This window comes from Podarcis cretensis (assembly GCF_951804945.1).
Source record: "Podarcis cretensis genome assembly, chromosome: 3".
NCBI classification, from domain to species: domain Eukaryota; kingdom Metazoa; phylum Chordata; class Lepidosauria; order Squamata; family Lacertidae; genus Podarcis; species Podarcis cretensis.
Genome location: NC_137172.1, coordinates 41,142,874 through 41,158,547, shown reverse-complemented (window position 1 = coordinate 41,158,547; position 15,674 = coordinate 41,142,874). Strand labels below are relative to the sequence as shown.

Sequence of the window (15,674 nt, the reverse complement as noted above, 5' to 3'; positions counted from 1 at the left end):
GCCATGCATGTTAAGCTGAATGTACACAAATTAGATGCTCATCAATTGCTGGTTTACTGTATTACACAGGGAGTTAAAGTTTCCTATTAGATTTCTTTGCTTCAGTGGTCACTTATCTGGACATCAATAATCAGGATTTCTACTCAAGATATGCTTTAAGTTCCATGCTTTATCATTATATTTATATGATGCCTCTTGTTTATTTGGGGCACCACTTTTTAGCCAACAGAATCACAAAAATTCTGCATGCATCTTTTAAAAAGAATCTTTTCATAGTTGCTCTGGAACATTTACCAGTCTTATGAGCCATGGCCATAGCTGAATATCATTGTCCATTTCCCCCCCTAAAAATGCGTAATATGAGAAAGGAAAACTTATAAAATGAGAAATCATGCATTAGAACATTAGAGTGCTGTTTTAAGATATTGCATCTGTTTTGTTTCACACTGTGATGCTTGAATACATTTCTAATTGGATTCTTGGTTTATCTTCCTGCTAGCTGAGTTTACTGAACTGTGCCCCGAAGGGAAAGGATACATACCCTCTGAAGATTCATCTTACGGAGCTGTTACACAGAACTACAAAGGTCAGCTCCAGTTATACAGATTTGAATTATATATTAGTGTTTCAGCATTCCTAAAAGATACCAGAGCTCATTTAAAGTCTGTTTTGGTGTAGCGGTCTGCCAAATGTTTATGAGGTTTGTTTGTTTGATTTTACAAAAAAATTCTCCTTTGGGTGGGAATAGGTGGAAACACCTACAATCAATTTCTACATTGCACTTTGTCACTTCTATTTATGACCATTGCTTCCTTTCACTGCTGCAAATTCATTTTGTATTTGAAAGGGTTTCTTCACTGTGTGGTACCAGCTGGCTAGGGATCAGACAGGGAGCCCAATGCCATCATGGTTGTCATATAGCCAGTCAGACTGGGCTGCTGGTGGACAATTGAAGCCTTCCTGTTTCCTTCTTCCTGAGTGGGAAGGGCTGTGCCCTCAGTTGGTAGAGCACATGCTTTGCATTCAAAAGATCCAGGGTTCAATCCCCAGCATATCCAGGAAGAGATGGGAGAGACCCCTGTCTGAAAACCTAGAGAGCTACTGCAATTCAATGTAGATGGTACTGAGCCAGATGGTTCAGTTGTTCTGGCTTGCTATAAGGCAGCTTCCTCATCTGAACCTTAAATAACATTTGAAAAATACTTTGAAAAGAGCATATACTGAAGGGGGGCTTGACCTCTGACTTTAGTGAGATTTAGGAGTGGGCTTGCACGTGGGTGGCGCTGTGGGTTAAACCACAGAGCCTAGGACTTGCTGATCAGAAGGTCGGCGGTTCGAATCCCCGCAACGGGGTGAGCTCCTGTTGCTTGGTCCCTGCTCCTGCCAACCAGCAGTTTGAAACCTCGTCAAAGTGCAAGTAGATAAATAGGTACCGCTCCGGTGAGAAGGTAAATGCCGTTTCTGTGCGCTGCTCTGGTTCGCCAGAAGCGGCTTAGTCATGCTGGCCACATGACCCAGAAGCTGTACGCTGGCTCCCTTGGCCAATATAGCGAGATGAGCGCTTCAACCCCAGAGTCGGTCACGACTGGACCTAATTGTCAGGGGTCCCTTTACCTTTACCTTGCAAAGATGCAAATGATGTACAAACAGCAGCTGAAAGCTAGGTGTTAGGCTACAGTTCCTATGAAAGTCAGTGGGCGTTGGACCTTGCTATAGATGACTTGTAGGTTAACAAATGTTCTGGCACCCTCATCCTAAACCAGGCTTCCTCAACCTCGGCCCTCCAGATGTTTTGAGACTACAGTTCCCATCATCCCTGACCACTGGTCCTGCTAGCTAGGGATCATGGGAGTTGTAGGCCAAAAACATCTGGAGGACCGAGTTTGAGGAAGCCTGTCCTAAACTGTAACAGTACAATCCTGTGCATGACTACTTGGAAGTAAGTCCCTTTGATTTCAATGAGATCTACCTCTAGATAAGTGTTTTTAGGATTGCAGTCTTAAGTGAATTCAAAGAAACTGAACTCCTTGTTCCATGGAATAGGTGATTACAGTTATAGCAGCAACCTATTCATGTCTAGTCAGAAGTATCTGCCTGCAACTCCCATATAATAAGACTAAAAGGTTTGTGATAGCATGTGATGTGGTGCTGGTTTGGTGCTGAGGAAAATTTATTTTAAATTCTGATGATATGAACAGGCCAACCTTCCACTGCTCCAGCTGGAACCAGTTGGACTGTTTAATCAGGTCATCCAGAAATTCCATTCCCATTTTCCTCTTTGTTTTCACCTGCATTTCTTTATTAGCATGAGTATCTTTGGTTCTGTTTAGAATTCTCCATTTCCCCTTTCAGCTATATCATTCAGCTTCAACTAGCCTGGATGTGCTATTCTTCAAATATATGTTCTTTTTTAAAGTCCTTATTTTGGTAGTATGGGTGTCAAGTTTTCATATAATTTCTTTTCTTTAAAAGCTGCTCCATTTCTGGAAGAGTGGCTGCAAAAATATTTGCATAGCCAATTCATCCTTTCTGGAGCAGTCAGTATTTTAGGATTTTTACCTTTTAGAGCTGTTCAGCAGATACAAAACATTCCTTTCTTGGCATAGCATCTATTGTTGCCATGATATAAATGGAGAACAATTCCATTCAGGGCAATGGGCTCACACCTGAGTGATTTGACCTAGTTTGTATTTGCCTTGAGTGACCCTAGCCTGATTTTGAGGAAATAGTACAATAAATACTTGGGGAAAGAAACAAGGCTAGGAAAAGAAACGAATTCCAAATCCAGCAAAAAAATGGATATGAAATAATTAATAGAACTAAAGTTTTATGTGCCAAAAGTATATTTTCCTATAAAATGTGATTTAAACCACTAATATTCATTTTGCATGCTGTCTGCTAAGTATGAGCTTTCTTTTGTGCAGGACATTTCGGCTGCAGAGCAATTTTCTCTTAAGTTTGTGGAAATGTCTGTCTGTCAGTTTAAGTTATGTCAAAAAGCCCCCAGATACCAGAGTGATAAGTACCTTCAGAACTCTATGCAGCAAAATTTATAGTTATGCCTGTGTGGAGGAAGCCACCATCGCTGGAATCTCCAGAGCAGGCGCCAAAAACAAATCGTTAATTCTCAGCAGGATTTTAAATCAGACACAACACAGGAGCAAGAAAAAGGGGCACAAAATCAGGGTGTTCCCTTAGCCAACATAAGCAGAGAGCATGAAAGTAGTTACTGAGGGTGAAGGTATGGTGAAGTACTTGGCGAAGGCAGCCCTCCTTAGAGCACTAACTTCAGAGAAGTCACACTGGCATCAGCAACAATGCTCTTGAAAAGCAGCTCATGGATCACAACTTTGATCACACATGGAAATAAGATTGTGTGTGCAGTCTCAGTGTTACAGTTAAAGCAGAGCACGCTCAGACTAGTTAAGTGTGATTAGTGTATACTTGCTAAATAAATAGCAATGTGCCTGACGTTGTATGAAAAGATGTACATATGTTGATGGCAGCCGCAGTTTTACGTTAGCCCAAGCCATGAGCACTAACCGGGGGTGGGGTGGGGGAGAGAATCTGTTGTATCACTGAAGCTAAACATTCTCTCAATATTTGGCACATACCTATGCAACTGGGTGCACCTATAGCTACAACTGTAAATCTCAAAATACACAAAAGATCAGGAAATGGTTATTGCATGATAAAGTGAAGGCACAGTTATTGTTGTTGTTAAAACTTGAAATCTGAAGGCAATTCACAATATATCAAAATATTGTGTAGTTCCATACAGGCTTCAGCACTGTTCTGAAATTCAAGCCATGTTTACCAAAGCTTATATATATATATATATATATATATATATATATATATATATATATATATATATATATATCACATGCTTGAGTAAGCATCAAAGCTACCCCTTCTGTAGAGCCATCTGAATTGGAGCTGCTTATGATTTAACAGTACATAGTTATGTTAGCTGTTAAATGTATTTCCTATGTACCCTCTCAATGGGCTTAAAACACATAGTCTGCTCATCTGTGAGGGTGCCTGATTTTGAGCCCTTTTCCCTTGACTGCCCCTTCCATGCATGCCTGCTCCACTAAGTCTGCCTGGCATTCAAGCATGGGATGTAATGTTAAAATAGGGTCTATGCACATAGATTCCAGGGGCAGGATTGTGCAAAGCCACACCCAGATTGTGTGTAAACTTTCTAGTGAATTGGGCAAGAGTTCAGGTACTGTTCCAAATCTTCCTCTGGAATGATCTATTGTAGCTCATGATTTTCTTTTTAACAATGCAGCTTACCCTGACTAGTTAGTAATAGTTCAAAGAGGGATTATGCCTTCCAGATCGTTTCTTTTCCTTGAAGAAAATGCAGTTTATCCCAGCAGTAGCTTTATTAAAAGTACTTTACTCCCTGCTACGCCTCTAGTTAAATATTTTGGCTGATAAATGGTAGAATCAAATGGTAGAATCAAAGTTTTCTCCATTCTTCATGGCTGCAACTCCTCTTTTTGTTCCTCTGTGTGTAAGTATCCTGGCAAGATAGACTAAAAATTCATATTCAACTGAAATGGCCATGATGGACTTCCAACTATTCATGCCATTATCATTTTTCCACAGATGCTGATGAATGTCAGCTCTTTGGGCAAGAAATATGTAAGAACGGCTTCTGTTTAAACACCCAGCCAGGCTATGAGTGTTACTGCAAACAAGGCACATACTATGATCCTGTAAAACTTCAGTGCTTTGGTAAGTATGCAAACTGTTACCATGTCTCCTTACTCTCTACATTTGCCAACCATCACTGGGGAATGAGATTTTAATTCTTGCTTGCTCTTACAAATTATTCACACATGAAAGCTGGCTGATTATTTTCTCCATGTAATCCTTCGAAACAGTGCCTGAGTACTTTGTATATTGGGCTGTATATGACTAGGAGCAATTTGCTTGATTGCAGTGGCTGGAAGGAATGTAGTTGTGGTTGCAGAAATTGCTCTGGCTTCATATCTGGGTGCAATCCAGTTCACATTGATGTTTCTCATTTAGATGTTTCTCCTCTCTCCAATTGTTTGTTTCTTTATTTTTGTATAGTGCCACTAGAGTTTGTGGCACTTTATGGTGTCTGCCCCCAAAAGCATACAAGCTAAAATTTGATACAGAAGAAAAGGAGGGAAGTGGAATCAGGAGCAAAGAGCAAAACAATGTGTGATTTCTTCAGTTGCAAGTTTAGCAGGGTGAATTACCCTGTGACATAGGAACTAGTAGGTTGTGTCATAGGCTTCATGGAAAAGGTAAAGTTTAAGGAGGGATTTGGAGGCAGTAAAAAGGTGGTGGCATGTCAGTGCACTGGAAGGCAGTTCCAAGCATGCAGCGCAGAAAGCAGGGACTTATAACCCATTTCCTCTCAGCAGCTCCCAAAGAAATTCCTTTTATTTTGTTAATACATTTATAATCCCACCTTTCTTCCATCACAGAATCAAAAGTGGTGCTCATGTAGTTCCATGGCAGTCACCCATCCAGGCACTGACCAGACCCAAACCTGCATAGCTTCACCTAGGCGGTGGTTTCATGTGCCTTCAGGCATTACCCTGTGAAAAACAACTGTAGCAAATTCATTAATAAACTAGAACACAATTTAAAGCCCAATGTATGTATTCGCAACTACTCCCCGCCTCCCAGGCATATCTATTTTCCATGGTGTAGATCTCCCCTCCCCTTAGGTTGCTGCTCAGCAGCTGCCAGGTAGTGAGTTTCCCTGCCATTGACTATCATATATCCACAGTCAGAAATGCAGCAGTGGCACGTCGCCTTACTTTGGTAGGTTTCTCGCTGAGCCTTCTCTACACAGAGCAGAGTTCTGGAATACTGTGCCAGAAGATGCAGTGTTCGCCACTAACACAGGCTTTTTTAAAGGGTTGGACAAATTTGTGGAGGAGAGGTCTATCACTGGCTGCTAGTCATAGTTGCTATATGCCACCTGGAGGTTCAGAAAGAATATATCTCATGAGTACCAGTTGTTGGGAAAGGACATCAGGGGTAGAACTGGTGCCATCATGTGCAGCATGTAAACTTCCAAGTGGGATCTGTTGGCCACTCTGGGAAACAGAATGCTGTTCTGTTCCATCACAACTCATCTTACATTCTTAGCAGTGGTAGCTAGTGCCCACTGGAGCTGGTAGGGGACAAGGTAAAGAGGCCAACAGTTGGTGGAGCCCTTGAGGCCCATGAATTCTTCCCATCCTCCTCCCTGCTTAGTTCTTCAAGAGCAACCCTGAGACTAAGAAGGAGGCAGGAGGCATCCAGTGCTACCCTAAGAAGGCAGGCGGTGGCTGGTGAAGCTGGCAGGGCAGGGTCCTATTTGCCCTGATGGACCAGGCACCATTGGTTCTTAGGAAACACACAGGTCTTGTAGAGATGAGGCAGAATTTCTTGGAATACATCTTCATCGTCAGGGCATTTCTGAGATTTTTCTTTCTTTCACCCACTTAAAAGAAAAAGGCCACTTGCAGAATTTTCTCCAAATATTCTTCATTGTTTTATTTCTTTGTTTGTGGGGAGGGGGCACCATTTCACCCCTGCAATGCCCAAGAAAGACATTAGGTCCAGGACACTGTGAAATATACAAAATGTGACTATGTTGCCAGCACAATTGTTGCTTCTACCACTTACACACACACACACACACACACATATATATATATATGTATACACATATACACATGTATACACATATACACATATACATATATATAAGGTCTGCTATTGCTCATGGAGAGCATCACCCTTGAGAAGCTTTTGGGGGATTTCTCCTGCCCCTGGAAAAAAAAATGATGGAATCCTTCTCCCAATCCCCTAGCCAAAATTTTTCTGGCCACAAATAGAGTAGATATTTTTGGCAGACCATTTGTGCACAGCTCTAAAATCTTGGCAAGAGTGCCAAGAAACTGGCAGAGTTTGAAGCAAGTTGCTAATCCTTTGGGAACTCAGCATATCCTTAGTTTCTAACTGGTTTTACATGGACATTATTCTACCTATCTGTACATCTCTACAAGAGCTATGTATAGCCTAGCCCTCTGTTCTTTATACATGAGGACATTATTGGACTCATCTATGGCAAATGTTGCTTGGTTTTTTGGGGGTTGTTTTTTTTAAAGATCAATTTGAGGAAATAGGTATTTTTAAAGCACGATTATTCTTCCCCCCACCAAAAAAACACACACCCCACCAGTAGTTGATATGCAATATGGAATAGTAATTCACACTCTTGATGATCATAAATGTTCTTCCAGTCTACTGAACTGCCTACTAATTCACTTTTGCCATTTGACTGAAATTATTCCTAGTCACGACCTTCACTTTAGCAGTTTAAACAGAAAACCATTATGTGTGGAATAATGTAATGAAAGGAAACCACAGTAAGAGACTCAATCACCTTGGGCCCAAAGAACTTTACTTTCCTGATGTAAAGCCATTTATATTTCCTTTAAAGTTGCTTCTCTGTAAAATGAGTAGACAGGGATAGAGCTGAGAAATAGCAAGTCGGTTTCTGTATTTTTGCAAAGATGGGGCAGCTTTTGATACACTGTGGTGAGAAGCCTCCTGTTGTCTACAAAAAGAACGTGGGTGGAGTTTGTCCGAAACCTGCTTGCCAATAGATCAGAGCAACACAATCTATTGTGTTCAGCAGCTTTCTAGCCTGTGAATGATTAGTGCATGAAGAAGACAAGGAAGATGTTCTCTGTTTCATGGTTCCTTCCTTTGGGCTCTTGCCAGTCCTGATTTAGATATATGTTAAATTTAAGAGAGAGTGCACTGCAAAATCAGTTATTTTCCACAATGAAAATGCTTTATTTCCTAAGCTGGATTGCAAGACACTGATAATTTGTTTGCTATGTTCTTCATTTTCATTTTTAAAAGATACGGATGAATGTCAAGACCCCAACAGTTGCATCGATGGCCAGTGCGTCAACACTGAAGGATCTTACAGCTGTTTCTGTACACACCCAATGGTTCTGGATTCCACAGAAAAGCGATGCATCAGACCGGCAGAGTCTAGTGGTATGCCTTATTGCATGCATTGCAAGTGAAGAGGTTCAAGAACAAGTAAAAACCACAATCAGGCAGGATTGAATAGGGTTATCTTTAAACTGTTCCACTGATTCCTTTCTAGAAAATTATAATTATAATTATAATTTATAATAATTTATTATTTATACCCGCCCATCTGGCTGGATTTCTCCAGCCACTCTGGGCGGCTTCCAACAAAACACTAAAATACAATAACCTATTAAACATTAAAAGCTTCCCTAAACAGGGCTGCCTTCAGATGTCTTCTAAAAGTTTGGTAGTTATTTTTCTCTTTGACATCTGGTGGGAGGGCATTCCACAGGGCAGGTGCCACTACCGAGAAGGCCCTCTGCCAGGTTCCCTGTAACTTTGCTTCTCGCAGCGAGGGAACCGCCAGAAGGCCCTCGGCCCTGGACCTCAATGTCCAGGCAGAGGTTTGGTTTGGTTCATGTCCTCCAAGCTTTTCTGATCATGAGGAAGAGCCCAAGCTATGGTTCCTCTCTACACTAGCATTAGCCCTTTTGTTTTCTTGTTTAAAACTGGGTTAAGCTTGGCATGAGGTGGAGCTTTAGCACAGGCTCCTCCTTTATGGTCTGTGGCTTTCCAGTGCTGCTGGGTAGATTTCACCTGAAGCATCTGGAATTGGCCAGTGTCTGAGACAGGATTTAGGATAGAACAGTCACTTATGTTCTGAACTGATTTAAATTACATTGTTAGCAGGGGGCGTTTTTTGTGCACAACATTAGAAAAATGATCTCTTTATTTTCAGGAAAATGGAGCTCTTGCAATGTAAGTCTTGAACACGGTGGGCTGTACTGATTTTTCTTTTAACACAGTGCAGGCGTCGTACTGATCACGTTTCTCTGCCTTCTGCTTCAGAACAAACTGAAGAAACGGATGTCTACCAGGATCTTTGCTGGCAACATCTGAGTGATGATTTTGTTTGTAGCCGGCCTCTTGTTGGAAAGCAAACCACTTACACGGAGTGCTGTTGTTTATACGGGGAGGCGTGGGGCATGCAGTGTGCCCTGTGCCCTATGAAGGACTCAGGTAAGGCATCTCCTAGTGACCTGAGGAATTTTTCATGACAAATCATTCACAGAAACTGTATATTCCCTCTTTGGATCTGCCCACTTCACTGCAGGAAAGACAGGGACACAAGGGGTAACATTGGTGTGTCTGGCGCTGCACCCTTTCCACATGTTCCCCACACATTCTTTGAACCTGTGAAAACTGCTATGGAGGTCTCTTCCAGGCAATCTGTTTCATCAGCATTCAGCCTAATTTATTTGTGTAGAGGTTAGATGATGTTGGCTGTTTAATGCATGTTCACTCTGATTTGTTTACAGGGAAGCTAGACAATTGACTGCATTCACACCAGGCATTTAAAGCATATCCCTTCTCTTCCCCACTCCGAAAATCATGTGAACTGTACTTGGTCCAGGGTGCTGGGAATTGTGGCTCTGTGAGGGGTAAACTCCAGTTCCCATGATTCTCTAGGGGGTGCTTTAGATGTGCTTTGAATGTATGGTGCCTATGCAGCCGATGTTGCATCAAAGCAGGCATTATCCCACACTTTTCTGTCCGTTTTCTTTTCACTTTCCTCATTGGAAAGTCTGGTCTTTGGGGGAAGTGGGTTTGTTTCGCAAGAACTCCAAATCATCTTTAATTGCACAGCCAGAACTTGCCAGGGTGTGATTGACCCCCCTCCCCCCCCAAAAAGAAGTAATAGTCTGGAAGTGCACTGAGTCACTTTGCGTCTTCTATGGAACCCAAGCCAATGTGAGTTTATATGATTCATTTCAATAGGGTACCATTCCTTCAGCGTTCTGTAAAGTTACTCCTTTCTGTCTCATGTGGTAAAACTTTAATAAATCCATGGGAAATCCTACAACTGAAAATGAATGATGCATTTTCTGTAATAGTATGTCAGTTTTACCATGTAAGGCTGCATTTAAAAACACGACTAACCCACAGGAGAGTGGTGGGGAATTGTCACCCTATGGGTGGTAATATTTTCTCATATAATAAATTTTATAAACTGTTTTGAGTTGTGACAACAAATCCATAGAGACTTACAACATGGTGATTGATTCTAGTGGTGTGAATATGTGAACTCACCTAACGTTGTGGTGGTTGCCAATATTTTAGCTTCTGAGAGGGAGGAGTAAAGGCAGTATATGTAATAAAGCATATTCTCCAACACTAAATAACATAATGGTGGGATAATACAGAGATGTATACAGTGGTACCTCGGGTTAAGTACTTAATCCGTTCTGGAGGTCTGTTCTTAACCTGAAACTGTTCTTAACCTGAAGCACCACTTTAGCTAATGGCGCCTCCCGCTGCCGCCGTGCGATTTCTGTTCTCATCCTGAAGCAAAGTTCTTAGCCCAAGGTACTATTTCTGGGTTAGCGGAGTCTGTACCCTGAAGCGTATGTAACCCGAGGTACCACTGTAGTGATATTTTCTAAAGTGGAGGTAGTCAACATGGTGCCTACCAGATGTTGCTGGACTGCAGTTTCCATCCCCCCTGACTACTGACCATGCTGGATGGGGCTGATTGGAGTGGGAGTCAAGCAACATACAGTGAGCCACAAGTTCCCCATCCTTATCCTAGGCAATTAGCCCCATTGAACTCTGTGAGACTTAATTCTGAGTAAGCCTGCATAGGGTTGGAATGCCAAAGCCAGATCTGTATAAGACATTTTTGTCCTTGGTAATATTTTCCTCTAATATTTTCTTGAAATATTAGAAATCTTTGTGCTAGCCCATTTCTTTATAGAATGCTGCTGCATTGTTGGCATAACATCATGCTTTTAGAGAGTGCTGCAAATATTTGGCTAATATGTGGCTAACCTTTCGGTAATTTAAATAACCCCTCTGAAATCCATCTTCTGCAAACTGCCCATCGAGTTAAAACGGCAAATGTATACTGAATTTGTTTCCTGCTTTCTCTGGCTCCTTAAGGAAGAGTTTAAGGGAAGGAAGTTGTTTTCCATGGCAGATCAGATGAATAGCTATTGTATGCCCTGCAGAGCTTCGGCATGTTATATAATTATTCATTTCCTGCTTCTAATTGTCTCTGTTGTGCGTAGGTGCCCTTATTCATGGCGTTCACTGAGATCTTCAATTTAAGACTCTCATATGGAAGACGGATGTAGCCATCATGGTACTCCCAGATGTTTGTTTGACTCCATCTCCCATCAGCTTCAGCCAGCATGGCAAATGGTTAAGACTGATGGGAGTGTTAATCTAACAGCATCTGAAGGGCACAATATTGACTTCTCCTAATCTATAAAGTCTCAGTCATCTGCCCTATTTTAAGCTGATTTGTCCTTTAAAACAAAAACAACAACAAAAAACACATTCCAGCAACTTTTCTCCACACAATCCAGCAAGCTGTGTTTTCAGTTTCACTGAGTGTTGCCAGGATGGGCCAGGTGGGAGGTGGAAATGGGGTGTTATAAAAATCCAAACAAGAATATGGTGCATGCGTGGCTTCTGGTTTCGATACTGCGGCTGGCTAGAAGATTTTAAAACATTTTCCTAATAAAAACTCCGTATTTAATGCAACAAAACATTTTCCATTGGAAGGAATTCCTTCATGGCCTTTTATGAGTTTTACATTTTTGATTGATTATTTAGATTCTATTGTCAAAACTCAGCTTCAGGCATCGCTTGCCAGCTACCACATCACAGTGTTTGAAATCAAGCAAAGCTGAGGTTGTTTATTGGAAGTCACTTGAATTTCCAACGATCAGCGGATTCTGTGTGAATCAGATGTTTTAATAATGAACTGTAAAAAAAAACACCACCTCTCTTTCATTTCATCTCAAGCAGGACGGCTGGTATTTTCTGTAAATTTGTGTCAGTTAAAGTAGATGGTGGTATTTTTTATTTTAGAAAGGAACATTGTTTTCCAGGACTGATTCTTGTATCAAAAAGCACGTTAATGCATCGCTGTTGTAGCCTATTGTTTATGTTGTTGTTATTTATTCAGTTTATATATCAGCCCCACATATAATGCATTACAGTAGTTTATGCAAGAGAGTATGGAGAACTGAGACCAGGCTCTCCTGGTCCAGGAAAAGCCTTAGCTAGTTCATCAGCCTAACATGGGCATAAGCTCTCCTAGCCACAGAAGGCTTTAGTGATGACTTGAAATCCCAGAGTACTCCCACACTTCAGAGGGAATGCAACTCCTCCCATTGAAAATTATACATCTGATGAGTGGATATGGGAACCACCCACCCACAACACTTCCATCTTATCAGAATTCAGCCTTATTTTATTGACCTTCATCCAGTACATCACTGCTTTCGGACGACTGTCCAGCACTTTCAGAGCCTCTCCTTATTCTGATGGAATGGAGATACAGAGCTGAGTGTTACCAACACACGGGGGACACCATGCTCCAAATCCCTGGATGATGGCTCCCAATGATTTCATATAGATGCTAAATAGCATAGGAGACAGAATGGACCCCACAGCCCCAAAGCCATGGAGATGAGCAGCCATCTCCTTGTACTCCTGTAATGCAGCACCTCCAACTCCCACCAGTGTGGTGTAGCGGTTAAGAGTGGTAGACTCATAATCTGGTGAACTGGGTTCACGTCTCCGCTCCTTCACATGCAGCTGCTGCACGACCTTGGGCTAGTCACACTTCTCTGAAGTCTCTCAGCCTCACTCACCTCACAGAGTGTTAGTTTTGCGGGAGAAAGGGAAGAGGAGATTGTTAGCCACTTTGAGACTCCTTTTGTTGTTGTCGTTTAGTCGTGTCCGACTCTTCGTGACCCCATGGACCAGAGCACGCCAGGCACTCCTGTCTTCTGTCCATGGAGTTTTCTTGGCAGGAATACTGGAGTGGCTTGCCGGTTCCTGCTCCATTGAGACTCCTTAGGGTAGTGATAAAGTGGGATATCAAATCCAAATTCTACTACTACTTCTGCTTCTGCTTCTGCTTCTGCTTGAGCTGCTCCTTGACCTATTCCATAAAAAGAAATGTCAGGCAATCTAGCAAAATCATAACTGAGTGTAGGGCAGTATATAAATTCAAATCATCATCATCATCATAACTGACAACCTGTATCTGGAGGGGGAGTGCTGCCCTGTTACTTCTAACTGACCTCCATAAGTGGCTGAATGGAAGGACAAGTGGGACAAAAGACACACATCATTTTTAAAACAAGGGCTGCATTTGCATATGGTGCTAAGCAAATGGAGGAAAGTGCTGGCTCCCAAGGTGGTGATCACAGCCACTTTGCTCTTCCTTGGTTCTTTTAGCTCAGTGTGGTCCAGCAGCTAAGCCAAAGTTTGGCTTTGCATGCCATCCAAACTCAGGATCATGTTAAGCACTCTCCTCCTTAATCACAAACTGCAGCCAAGATTTGGTTTTTGGCAACAGGTCACTGTTAAGGAGGGTTCAGATGATACACTAAGCCAAATTTTAGTTGGTGCACTGCACTGAACTACACTGAACTAAAATAACCCAGGACAGAACCCACATGGTACCACAGATCCTGTATGCATTCCCTAGCTGTCCTGGTTTGCTGGCACAGGGGTGGCATGTTACATTGGCACATAGGATCTGTGGATTACACTTCAAAATTTTATATAAGTAATATGTGGTGTTTATGGATAGATAAATAGAACAAACACAACTTGCCCCAATTTCGATTGTGAACTACAAGTGGATGCTAAGCAATTAATGTTCTTGTTTCATTTTTGGTTGCCTGTAGTTTTCCATGTGATTCAGAATGCAGTACAGTGGAATGCAGGGGCTCAGTAGGTAATTAGCTTATATATCTGCAGTCTACACCTTAAAAACATTTACCATTTTGGGGAAATTTCCCAAGAAAACCAGAACTGAATTGTGTATGAAAGAATCATTTGCCCTTCAAGGTTTAGTGTTTAAGAACATAAGAAGTGATTATGTTGGCCCAGGAGGAAACTTTCACACCTCTCAACCAGTAGGTCATAGGTTCAAGTCCTGTCTGGGAAAACTGGACTTACGCCATATTACAATCTTAGATTTATATATTGATGGGGCCTGATTTACTACTGGAACTTCATGTTTATTTCCATAAATATATTGAACATATGGTTACAGAAAACAGGGGAAACAGAGTATTTAGATGATTATGTTGTGCTCGTAGCAACACATTTCTGCTTTTACCAAAGAACATGCTGTTTTCTGTTTCTGTGCTGTGCAGTTGGTTTTTAAATCAGAATTTTCTTGTACTCAGAGATGCAAGCGATGCACATTTAAAAATCCACATTGTGACTCTGAGTAAGGTTACTATTGTCTGTCTTTTTCCAAAATAGTTAGAATAACCTACTTTTGAAGCTGGCTTCAAATTTTTGTGTGCATTTCATTCTGGGGATATTTTGACAGTCTGCATTTTAAAGTTGTAGCAGTGGAAAGCAAATCAATAACCTGAAGAAAAGAATATCTGAAACTCTACAATTCTATGAAAATATTATCAGGATGATTGATTTATGTGGGGATGAAGAGAAGGTAAAACTCCCAGCAATCATAAAAGAGATGGGGGGGGTGTTTCTGATTCATATTAAGACAAAACATACATTCACATAAATAGTGAGTGAGAGGTTGGCAGATGATTTAAACCATATAAATAATTGGAATGAGAGGTGCCATCTGACACACTTCTGAAACTGCAAACTCATGACAGTGCTGTAGGCTGAAATACTGGCACAAAATACTTGGAGTTAGGTTTCAAGTCTTCCTTCTAACCCAGACTCGCAAGATATATCCAAACTTCCAAAAGATTATTAGTCATGGCTATCACATTCAACTAACAATGATAAAAATATGGACATGATTTTTCCATAGCATATGACGCATACTTCCTTAGCTGTGAAGATGCCATAATTCCACAAGAGTGCAAAATGAGATAGAGGTACAAAATGCAGCTTCTTTAGAACCTCACCTCTTATTTTTAATAATAATAATAATAATAATAATAATAATAACAACAATTCTAACATCTCAATCTTACAACATGTGTGCTTAGAGATAAGTAGGATTGAATTCAACGGATTGAATTTACTCCCAGGTCTGTAGGGTTTAGGATTATTATAGCCTTCATCTCTAGTGAGTAGGGCTTTGCTTATATAGTTATTTAAATATTTATATAATTCAGTGTCGTTGTAGCCATACAAAAGTTACAGCAACAATGAAAACATCAATAAAATATTGGGGGGGGGGAACGGGACACAAAACTATAAATACTGGGTAGTTTAAAGAAAATTCACATTTCAAAGGCCTGTCAACAGAACACTGTTTTTAGGCGATGACTACAAGAATGCTAGGATGATTCTTCCAAAGAGTTGCACAGGGCAAGACCTGCTACACTAAAAGCTCAGTCCCTAGCGAAGGCCCCATCAGAGGATCTCAGAGATCAAAGTGGGACACAGTGGGCCCAGATTGTTTAGGGCTTTGTGAATTAGCACAAGAACCTTGAACCTGGCCCAGTAACGCACTGACAGCCTGTTTTGCTTTGTGGCTGCAAAGATTACAATCCTTACATCTGAAAAGGTAACGTTAAAAGTGTATGGGCAATGCCTGATGAAATCGCAGAAGC

The 15,674-nt window shown here is 41.3% G+C and overlaps 1 protein-coding gene across 13 annotated transcripts in view; it reads left to right on the top strand.

Annotated features, from left to right (window-relative positions):
- The window catches only part of LTBP1 (latent transforming growth factor beta binding protein 1), a 194,301-nt gene that overhangs the window by 165,070 nt on the left and 13,557 nt on the right, over positions 1 to 15,674 (top strand). For all 13 annotated transcript variants that reach the window (XM_079969437.1, XM_079969432.1, XM_079969440.1 and 10 more), the window contains 4 exons: positions 500 to 586; positions 4,621 to 4,749; positions 7,918 to 8,058; positions 8,947 to 9,117. In XM_079969437.1, the coding sequence (XP_079825563.1) occupies positions 500 to 586; positions 4,621 to 4,749; positions 7,918 to 8,058; positions 8,947 to 9,117 (528 nt within the window). The remainder of the gene's footprint in view (positions 1 to 499; positions 587 to 4,620; positions 4,750 to 7,917; positions 8,059 to 8,946; positions 9,118 to 15,674) is intronic.